This window comes from Hydractinia symbiolongicarpus, chromosome 9, assembly GCF_029227915.1.
Source record: "Hydractinia symbiolongicarpus strain clone_291-10 chromosome 9, HSymV2.1, whole genome shotgun sequence".
NCBI lineage: Eukaryota > Metazoa > Cnidaria > Hydrozoa > Anthoathecata > Hydractiniidae > Hydractinia > Hydractinia symbiolongicarpus.
This window is the reverse complement of record NC_079883.1, coordinates 14,273,573-14,285,523: the sequence shown is the minus strand read 5'-3', so window position 1 is coordinate 14,285,523 and position 11,951 is coordinate 14,273,573. Positions and strand designations below refer to the sequence as shown.

General features: G+C 33.4%; 1 protein-coding gene across 1 annotated transcript; it reads left to right on the top strand.

Moving 5' to 3' along the window:
* Positions 1-1,246: 1,246 nt before the first annotated feature.
* Positions 1,247-8,769, top strand: LOC130657416 (dynein axonemal assembly factor 10-like). The gene is made up of 10 exons (XM_057460398.1): positions 1,247-1,280; positions 3,003-3,202; positions 4,087-4,187; positions 5,108-5,238; positions 5,485-5,586; positions 6,056-6,171; positions 6,274-6,408; positions 6,702-6,799; positions 7,417-7,549; positions 7,809-8,769. Exons 2-10 carry the CDS (start codon positions 3,017-3,019, stop codon positions 7,881-7,883), a joined length of 1,077 nt encoding a protein of 358 aa, XP_057316381.1. The 5' UTR covers positions 1,247-1,280; positions 3,003-3,016; the 3' UTR covers positions 7,884-8,769.
* The last annotated feature ends 3,182 nt before the right edge of the window (positions 8,770-11,951 follow it).

Sequence of the window (11,951 nt, the reverse complement as noted above, 5' to 3'; positions counted from 1 at the left end):
AGAAGTTGTTTAAGAAAACGTAAGTCAGTGTAATGACTCATGATGCTTCATGAGTCAAGATAGGTGTCGATTGGAGGAGAGTATTATTAATTTGGGTATACACACAGCAGAGTTTTCCGTATTTTTGCTTACCCAGCATCCTCAACCCTTTTTGCCAAATTGAAATACATTTGTCTTTCTGTGATTATTCTGGGAATATTAGCAATTAATTTATAGAAAAGTAAATTCAGAGTGCCAAGTTCGGAAATAAAAATAGCTAAGCTAGCCAAACTTTTTGTGGAACTGTGGGAGCAGTTAATAGACCTTTTTGAATGTTTTGCCCAGATTATGAACACTGCCCAGATTATGTACAGCAGCTTGCCCTGTTTATAAATAGGGCTGAAAATACATAATGGAGGCAACAAAATCAGGAATGGTCGGCTTATGTAGGACACTTTTTATACTATTAGGCACTTATGTACGACAGTTAAAAAATATTTGGCACTTATAGAACGAACATAATCAGGGCAGGTGGGCTTGTACAACATTTTTATATTATTTCTCACTTATAGAATGAACATAATCAGGGCAGGCTGGCTTATGTGTGACACTTTTACGTTATTCCTCACTTATAGAACAAACATAAATGGGGCTGATTGGCTCTTATATTATTCGTCAGCACTTCTTACAAGCAAACAGCCCTGGTGGAAAAGTTGTTATTGTTCTCAAATGAAATGAAATTTTGTGGAAACTAAATTTTGCGATTCACAAGAATAACAATGTTTTACTCACAAAAGTTTATAAACAGGTCACATTCAATCTGGGCAGAAAACAAATGTGGAAGGTTTACCTACTGCTAAAAATAAAGACAAATAAATCCGTTTATTTTACTTAAACCTTTAGAAGATCGCCTTCCTTGTTGTATTGGTCTCACAAGCTCGCCACACAAACAAGAAAGATAAAGATTCAGTTATGTCGCTGTTTTCCACAAAACAAGGGAACGTCACAGAGAGTTGATTATACTGCTTTAGGTTTAAATTTTATTGCTGTATAGATGCAAGTCAAGCTTTCTATTTTTATCTTTTTTCTATCGTTTTTCTTTGATTAAAATAAAATATCGCTTGTTCTCATCATGTCCTCTTCTCAAAACAAAAACCATTTTTATTGTTTTCACACTATTTGCACACCATGTTTTATTTGAAAATTTATGCTTAGCTTGCACAATTTATCAACCGACTAAAATGGTAGCAAAGTTGCAGGAGATCGTGTAGCTAGGACTAACTAGGACTTTCTTTCCCAATGTAATCTATGTTTATTTTATTATATACCTACATATATATATGTATAAAAGGCTTTCTGAAAACAGTTTGAAAATTTGACAAAATACTTGCTCCTGTTGTGTCAGCATTTTATATTCTCTTAGGCTTCTAATTTTAGATACTAGCTAGCTACCTACGACGATATGGATGGATGGTATGGTGTATGTATAGTGTAGTAGTAGATGACTTGCTCTTTTTAGAAGATCTGACTGGTAAAAAAACTAATTGCCTGCCATAAAAATTGAACAAAGCTTATTAGCAAGTCATCCCTTGATTTAGCTAAATGGCTTTCTTTTAAAGCAAAGAGATAGACAGCAACCATTACGTCTTGCCTACCACAGGCTTATGTTATTTTCTTTATGCTGGAGCCAATTGACAGTCAGGGAAAACAGCAAATTTGAAAACCACATTTTATTCGACATCTTTATTAGGGAAGAGTCCAAAATCGATTTTTTCAAAAAAAACTTTATTTCCACGTTCTATCTTCATCTATTGCTTGTCATTGCTAATATTACGAGCTCTCCCTGAAACACAATTCTGGAGATCATTTTTCTTTTGTGTTGAATGTAATTCTAATCTATTTATATCTTTGCAATCACATTGAGCACATTGAAATGATTTGCTTTTGGTAATAGAGCAATATAGCAGGTATCATTTTTAGGTTTGATTGACACGTATTTCACAACCTATAGTGACCAGGACTTAATTATTAATTCCTGCTAAAAATTTTGAAAAATGTTAAAATAAAAGTATAGATAATAATTTTCTTTTTTTATCTTCGCTACCTTCGAGCAAGCCTTCGAGAAAATTTTTGTTTTCTAACATTTAGAACTTTCTAAGAAATAAACATTTCAATTTTTTTTGTGATATAAACTTATATACAGGAAATTTACAAAAGTTTCTCTGATTAAAGTAAAATACCAAAGTGTGTAAAATAAAAACCGTGTCAACATAAAAAATGATTGTCCTTAGTATATATACAATTCATAGTTCTCCAGATTTTTTTTAAGAAACTATTCAAATTAGGAATTATTCATAAAACTGAAATAATTAAAATTAAAAGTTTAAAATATACTTAGGTTTCTTATAAAAAAAGGTGACTAAAGTGCTTTGTTTACAAATGGGATGTACGGCTGCCCCACCTAAAGCATTTTTTAATGGATCTCCATCCCAAGTTGTTGAATGTAGTTGTGTCTTATTTATATACAGGACAGACAGCCTACAAACGTGTATGCTTCAATTCCAGATTAAAACGTTTTGTTCCTTTTACTAACAGGCCAGGGGAGTGTTTCAAATTAAAATGGAGTTTGCAACCCAGACTTACACATCCAGTAATGTCTGTTAGCATTAACTTTAAGTAGTTGTTAAAACCAGTAAGTTACAAAAGTAATTTAGGGGAAAAAGTTAATGAGCATAATAATTTTGACAAGTTCTGTCAACTCAGTAAATTACAGCTTTTATTTTCTCAATGTAGTCGCAATGTAGTCACAAATTGTTGTCTTACAAATGTCACACGTTGACAGTGAAAAACATATTAAATTAAAGTAGACATACTTTGTGCGTCACTCAAGTCGCAAGTACTATTAGCCGCAAATAAACCCACTACTTCAGGTGTGGCACAGGTTTGCCAAGATGAAATTTCATCTGTAAAAATATATATATTTAAAGAAAATTATTTACTACTGTACTGCTTTATTTACCTAGGACTTTAATTAAAAATGGAGAACCCACAAATTTTAACTCATGTGCACAAATCAATGACATACACTTTATTTGATGCTAAGTTTATACCAAGAAGTGCTCGCTTTGTTTGTGTTGGCTCTCATCCAAAAGGTACTGGTGTAATGCAAGTGTATGAAATTACTCATCAAGATCTTAAAGGAGATGTAAAACTTTTATCAGACGTGAGTTTATTTTTTTTTGTCTTTATGTCATGAAATTTCCACTCATTGGATAATTTCACCATATCCTGCTTAAAATTTCTGAAAGAAACGCATTCAGAGCATGTGCATTGCCAATATTTTAATTTCCCTTAATTTGAAAAAATTAAACAAATTAACAAAGTAAATCTCTGCCTTCTTTGTTAAAAATTTTGTTGTTTTTTAATTTAAGTAGGGAAAAAACATAAAAGGGATTTGGTAATCTCATTTCTGGTAGATAATAGGCACAAAGAGTTTTGATTTCTTCATTGCTTTTGTTTTCTGCAATGATAAATTCGAAAAAAGTTATTGTCTACTAATATTCATCTTGTCTCTCTTTTTTTTGCTGATGGGCTAAGTTATGATTTCATCTGGTGTAAAAATAGCCTTGAAGATACTAAACCACAAGTCAGAGTTCTAAAAAACAAATGGGGTTTAGGGGCATCGTGAGCCCTCTCAAAAGGGCAGCGGCCTGAAAGCCCCTGCCATTTTATGCCCTCCAATGGCACAGCCTAAAATTCAACTCCTGACTTTGTTGTTTCTAGACTGCTTAAGTTGTTACTTTCACTTTGAGTCGTCACTAATATTTTACTCTATTGTGCCAGTGCAATGAAAAATTCCTGAACTTTTGATAGGTAGAGGTTCAGCTTCTTTTGCAGCGTTGTATTATAAGAAATTTGATACCATTAAACTCACAAGTGTTTTGTCGTTATTATGAAACTACAAAATATAAAACACATTTTTGAATTTCAGCATTTTCTGTACAAAAATGTGAAATAAGTGATCGAAAAAACAAACGGCATTGTTTATTTTATAAATTAGTCACAGCAAATTGCCTAAAATATAAAAAGTTTCCTTTTTCATTTCAGATTGAGAAAAGTACTTCATTTAAATGTGGAACGTTTGGGGCTGCCAATCTTCAAACAAGATTCTTTGCTACAGGCGATTTTAATGGAAAACTTGATATATGGTGAGATAATATTAATAATTCCAGTATGTTCACATGAATTCACTGTTTATATACCTTATATTTTTTGTAGGAAAATGTCAAAAATATTACCTACGTTTTTTCAAAACATAGCATGAAAATACTTTCGTTCAATATGAAAGACAAAAACTACACTATTCATAATATTTTTTTAATATTTGAATCACACGTCTTATAAGAGTAAGTGAGTGCAAAATGCAAGAATGCCATCTTGAATCTTATATAACCAGAACTGATCATTTGTTATATACATAATCAGTATAGAAAGTCCTGCAGGAACTAATTTTTTTGAAAATTTCTTGGCCATCAACACATTGATAAACAATAAATAGGCCTAGAACACAGAAAAAGACCTTCAAGACATTTTCATCCTTATTTGCAATAAGGATGCGTTTATATGTACCATTTTTGTTGTACGGTAGTGAGACATGGGCAGTGAAGCAGGAAGATCTTGACCGTTTAGAAAGGAATGATATAAGAATGGTTAGGTGATTGTGTAACGCCAGTCTGAGAGACAGAAAGAGTTCAGATGAGCTAAGAAGCAGGCTAAGTCTCCGTAGAATTAAAGATGTTATCCAGATAATAAAATTGAACTGGCTGGGGCACTTGGAAAGAATGGAGGAGGATAATTGGGTAAGAAAGTGTAGAGACTTGATAGTTCCTGGGGCAAAGCCCAGAGGCAGACCGAGAAAGACTTAGCAGGAGGTTATAAGGACAGACTTGATACAGAGGAAGTTGAGTTTAGATCTAACACAGTCTAGATCAGATTGGAAGAGGGTCATTAATATACCCCGTCCAACCCATGCTAGCATGGAAAACGGACGTTAAGCCGAGAATGATGATGATGATGATTTTTGTATTCTTGATTCTGTACAGGGTTTTTTAATTTTGATTCTTTACAGGGATTTAGAATCTCCTTCATTACCTGTTTATTCTGTCAAAGCACATAAAGAAATAATAAACGCCATTGATGGTGTTGGAGGGCTTGGTATTGGAGAAGGAGCTCCTGAAATCGTTACAGGAAGCAGAGATGGTGGGTTACATGTTTCTTTTGTGTTAACTCGTATCTTATACACTTCCCTAACATATAAGATCAGTAGTCAGTAGCATATAAATCCGCGGGTTTGACCGTCCTTTACATGTCCCATTTCGTGTTTCCGTAGCACGAAGGTTTTCTTGCGGATAGAAAGACAAAATTTTGTTAATATAGAGATAAATGTCAGAATATTTTGTGGAAAGAAATATTTGCTTATAATTTCAATATATTGAACATGTTCAGGATCAGTAAAAGTCTGGGATCCTCGCCAACGTGACATACCTGTAGTCAACATGGAAAGTGCTGATGGAGAAACTAAAAGAGACTGTTGGTGTGTAGCGTTCGGTAACTAATTCCTATTTTCGTGTTAGTTTTGATTTTTATTTCAGGTGAAAAAGGGGCTTGGATAATTGTTATCTTAGCATTTCAAAAACTAAAATACACTATTTTTTAACATGACTTTTAGTGCTGCTTCAAATTTGTATTTTTCATTTTTGAGTTCAAAATTAAATCCACTATTTGCACAACACAATATAACAAACCCTAAGCAGAAGTAGCCATTAGTTAGGTGGTTTATTTTTGGTATTTAGGAGATAAACATGTTATTATATTAGCACTAATCGTTAGCCAATAGAAAATTCCATGGGGGATGACATGTCGTGCATGTCCCGCTATTTTGTGGATCTTTGCCCGCTTGTTAACATGAAGTAATAAAATTTACGTGGACAGGGCGTTATTGCTATCCTTATAAATGTGTTTAAAGTGGCAGGTTTGATTACAAATTTTTATCTTTATTCTTTATAATTTCTCCCAGGACATACGTACAATCAAAACGAAAGAATGGTTTGTGCAGGCTACGACAACGGTGATATAAAAATGTTTGATCTACGCACGATGTCACTGAGATGGGAAACGAATGTGAAGAATGGGGTACGTATTTTGACGGATAATATTTTCAGAAATAAATGTATATTACAAGTTTATTTTCTCTCTAATCTTTTTCGTTAAGGCAACTTTGTTTTTCGGGTTTAGGTCTGCGGATTGGAATTCGATCGAAAAGATATCGTGATGAATAAATTAGTTGCCACAACACTGGAATCGAAATTTCATGTTTTTGATTTGCGTACACACCATCCATCCAAAGGTTATTCGTCGCTTACTGAAAAGGTAGGAAAGATATGTGCCCACAGATAATTTTTTTAAAAAATAACAACAGTAAGTTACCTAAACAACAAAGTATATTATCAGAATTACCTTTCATCTATTATTTTTTAACGTTAACTTCTTTTAAGTTGTAGCATTTGTGTAAGGTCGCGTTCTTTTTATTTTTTGTGCAAAATTTAATTTGGAAAACTTGGCTTCGACACGTATGTTTTAGATGGCAATATGTATGTGTCGGTCAGGCACTTACATTGTATATCTGTAAACATTAGCTAAACACGCTACTTGTCACGTTTTAGGCACACAAGTCAACAATCTGGTCTGTCAAGCATCTACCACAGAATCGGGACGTGTTCATGACAACTGGTGGTACTGGAACTCTTAATCTGTGGAAGTAGTAAGCATTTTTGTTTTGATCAAAACTTTATTATATCTCAATAAAGTGTAAAAATAACAGGTAGTGGTGTAATAATTCCTAAAATTGGGCAGTGTTTAATCACCGCAATTCTTTCCGAGGAGTGGATCTATCAACGTTGGTAATTCTTTTTAGCTTAATTTTTCAGCAAACTCGGACTGGTTGGTTTGTCTATGTGTAGCTTTTTGCATTATCTTTAATATTCTTACAGTGTTGCCTAAAATCTAAACTGTGCGTTGCTTAAAAGTGAGTAGTTTCTAGCGAAATGTTAAATGTTGAGTGCTGGCATATCTTATGATTATCTTTATTGGGAATACCTGAAGTGGATAAATTTTGGCGAGGATTGAATTTGCCAAATTTCGGCAAAATTCGCCAAAATTAAATACCCGCCAAATATTCCATTTTAGTCAATCGCCAAATTAAATTCTCGCTAAATTTTATAAAATTTATTATTCGCCAAATTTAATCCACGCCAAATATTCCATTTTGTTCATTCGCCAAATTAAATACTCGCCAAAATTTAAGGTATAGAAAGAATTTGTTTATCTGATTTGTGAGGGCTTCTCTGATTTGTGTAACCTTTTTTTTAATTATCGCAGCTCCTACCCTTCAAAGCGAGTGGATACAGATTCAGATGGTTTGGAAGTGGGAGTGATGGGTACTTTGAAGAAGTTGCAAAATGTAACTTTGTCAACACAACCTATCGCGTCATTTGATTGGTCAGCAGATAAGGTAATTTAACACTCTTTATAAAATTTATTTATTTTTATTTTTGAAATTGACTTTTAATTAAACTTTTAATTTTACTTAAACTGTCCAATCTTCTAATGTCAACATGACTGCCAATTTGTGAAACTTGTTATTAAAATTCTTAAAGTAATCGCAAGAGAGCCTCTTCGCTTTACAATGCGACTTGTTCTCACAAGCATTTTTTTTTATTACTGCTGGTATTACTTTTCTCAGATATGAACACCCTTTTTTATGATTTTAGGAAGGTTTGGCGGTCGGTACATCATTCGATCAAGCATTACGCGTCTTAATCGTCACTAAGTTGAACAAGATCTAAAAATTAGACAGAAGAAAGCGTTTGTATTGTTTCTCGGGTAGTTGAAATACATAGTAGCTCAGAATTAACACAGTTAAGCTGCATGTATCATCGTACTGCCAAAGAATAGAAGAAGAATCTCATGGAAACAGTGCATGCGATGTAGATATCAATCCTTGCCAGTCTTTCAAAATAATGTTTGTTCTAAAAATTATCAGTCCGCCTATTCGTTTATCTCCTTGTTCACTGAAACATTTTCGGCATGTGTGAAAAAATGGGGAGGGACAGGGTGTTGTTAGTGAGAAGTAAAATCTACACACAAATCTTGGTTGCAAATGGTGTTGTTAAAACGCTGCTGCATATCCCATATACCAACTGAAAAGGGGAGTTTTCTAAGTAAAGAAAAAGTGTATCGTCAAGTTTTATGTATGTTTCCTCTGTCTATGAGAGATTTTAAATAGGACGAAAAGAAATTTAAAGGAGCTACGGAACGGCTGTTGGTTTTCGACTTTAGTGACTTAACGAAAGTCGAGCTGATGGCGGCGAAAAAAAAACTGCCTATTTTTCCGGCAAGTATGTAATTTAAAGATAATATATAGATATATCCAGAATTTTTATCTTCCTAAGCTTTGGTCATGTTTTCATCCACGATGACTCTCGCTGAAATATTTCTTTGTAATATACTTTTCGAAAAAAAATATTGAACCAGCGAGCAGAGTGCGCTGGTCTTTTTGTTGCGCAAAACGCGTTTGCTGGATTTTTAATATGTGCGCGGGATATACGGAATTTGAGCATTTTAACCAGTTCGTAGCCCCTTTAAAGGTATAAACATTCCATACTGGTTTTTATTAAAATATTTATACAGATATGTATATTTTTTGGTTTATGAAATATATTTTTAAATTTATTTTCAGTGTTTTACTATAGCGTTTGAATCATTGAAGGTTGCTAGGTACAAATGATTAAAAAGAATTTAATTAACTTGAATCAACAGACTTACACAAAGCATTTAAATAACGTGAATCAGGAAATATCTTATTTTAAGATTAAGTTCATTGACAACCAGTTTTCTTGCTTTTATAAAATGTTTACAATATCAGCTGCCCTGCAGCTTGCCACATTAGGTGAGCGAGCCATATCAGGACGATACTATTTTTGGCGTCAAAGTAGAATGAAGTATGCGTGTGCGAAAAGGGTGTGTATTTCTATAATTACAGGTTTAAATTAACTAGTAATTATTTTAACGTCCTGGAAAGAAGGTAGGTGTTCGGAATAGCAAGATATGGCTGTTTTAGATTTTGAGGCTAAAAGAGGCGGTTGTCCATGTGCTTTACACTACGTAGTTATTTTGATAAATTGAATGATAGTTTTTAAGCTTAATCTACTAATTAATATCATCGTTATGTATTTTTTAAAAATTCTTGTTTACGTAGTTTTACTCTATTTCCCTTGTCATTTGTTGGGGGGATTGAACTTGGGCGAGTATTTTTCTTATTTGTTGAGGAATTGAACTTGCGCGAGTATTTTTCTTGTTATTTGTTGGGGGAATTGAACTTGGGCGAGTATTCTCCTTGTTATTTGTTGAGGAATTGAACTTGGGCGAGTATTTTCCTTGTTATTTGTTGAGGAATTGAACTTGCGAAATAGATTTTTTTTCGCTGCGCAAATTTTATACAAATAGAAAGATTTTAACCCTTGAACGGCGGAGTGCGTAGGTTTACAGTTAGATTAGATTTACAGTTAAAAAACATTAAAACCGCCACACTGTTAGACCGCAATAACTTGATTGTTATGAAAATGTTTTAGAAAGAGAATAAATAAGCTACCAATGGTATAAAACATAAACCACATTAGTCATTTCTTAAGGTACAACTTAAATTTTCGATTTATTTTGGATTTCAACTTAATCAAGATTATTTATAATTTTTCTCGTCTTTCTATTTCCAAATAATAATAAAGTCACCTACTAAAGTATACCACGTGGGACATTTTTATCTCCTCTGCGTCTAAACAGAGTTAAAAAGTGCAACATTTTGCTTTCTCTAGCATGTTTATATAAAAAATTGATAAAAATAACGGGCAACAAAGACTTTGGGTCAGTTTAAAATTTTCAAAAAATCGTTTTATCAAGACGCTACAGAGAAAATTTGACCCTTTTTGTTATTTTAAACAAGAAAACCCATTTGGTTTTAACACTCAACCCTGCTGTTTAACAACATCGACTTATGTTTAGACACCTACGATAACCTACTTATGCTAATTTTTCAATAAGTTACAAAGACAATCCTGAGAAGGGTATTAAAACACAAATGAAATTACGCAAAATACTTTTAGTCAGCTTATTTCTAATCTCACTGATCGCATTGCAAAAGAAAAAAAAAGTACTTTCAAGATTGCGTAAAAAAATATACTGTACATAGTAAAAAATAGTTAAAACATGAAAATTTTAAATAACTCTATGCAATCACAACTTCAGTAAAACGTGCTACAAAAAAAGGGAGGGGGATATGTGGCATTATTACAAAAATATATTCCTATTGGGAGGAAGCTAAGAATTTAGAACTTCTTGGTATTCTTTTAATGGTATACTTGCGCTCTCTGACGCATAACATTACAGTTACTTTTCTCGATGAACTTCTTCCGTGTACTTGGCGTGCACAAAATTCAGCGCAATCAAATGCTGTATACACATAGAAAAAATATATACATAAACATGCACTTAGGCTTTTTTCACTAGCAGAAATTGCAGTTCTAGCAAGTGGTTAGTGTTTTTTGAGACTAACTTTTCAATCAACTTCCAAGAAAATTATTTCCAAACGTTTCATTCATAAGAAAAAACCGTAAGGTTTTCTTTGGTCAAAATTTAGAATATTGCATTGATTTCAAAGAGCTAAGAACAGTTTTATGCTTACGTTCAGTGCTAAAAAAATATAGACCAATATGATTCAATTTACATGGTAGAAACATTCAACTTATATAATGGTAAATTCTTCTTCATCAGATTCATCGTGGATCACTGTTGGCTGTTTAATTCTCTTGGTCCTAAACGAGAGCTTAAACTTCTCTTTCCAAGTATTATTTGAAACATTGCTCAATTGCTGCACGTTATGTTTCTTTTCAAGCATAGAAACTACATTTCTGTTAGTGATAGTGACTGTTTTGCTCAATTTCATTGGTAAGCCTTGCTGTAAAGCGTGGACAATTTCTTTTACTCTTTCTTCAAAACAAAACAGGCATGTGTTTTTCCTCGGATACAAACTATAATTCTCATTGATTCTCTCGTTTTCAGCTTTTAGCAAACTAACCCATTGTTCACGCCATGGTGCCTTTGCAAACGTTTTAACCTCATCAAATAAATGAATGTTGTTCAATTCAGGGAATTCGTTTTTATGTCCACGACCTATTATTGCTTTTGCCAATGTTGGCTGCTCACCCTTCACCTTGTACTGTAATGTCCACTTCCTTTCTGCACTTGGATCGAACTCTTCCATTCGGTGAGCCCAATCCTTATAATCTTCAAGGTTTATTTTACTAGCCTGCTGATGGCTCTTCTTTTTTTGACCCATGTCGACTTTTGTACGACTATGCTTTTTTTTGCTTTTTTTACTAGGTAATGGCGGGTGCTTGGTATCGCTGCCAACCTCCTCCAACTCAAGCCAATTGAATTGGTCTTCGTGACAAGATGTAAATTCAAGCTGGCAAATCTCACACAACAAAATGTTGGAGATGCCAACTTTCCTCTCGTTTTCTGGGTCTGTATCAGTATCTGCATCATAACTCAAACTGCTTGAACGGATCCGTCCAGACTCTTCTCTTTTCTGTTTATTTTTGTAACTTGAGATGTCGTTTTCCGACTTTGAGAGTAATTTTGATTCAAATAAACCTTTTTCATCATCCACTTTTGCAACTTTATTTAATATTGGGCGTTTTTCATCCGGTACTACAACATTGCCGTCTTTCAACTCATCTTGCATGTGTACGTAAGATTCTGATAAAAACATTTTTGTGAAGTAACCTAAAAAGGGATTTTTGATTACCCTTTATTGTCAATATTATACATACTTTCAACTTCTGTGAGCACACAACATT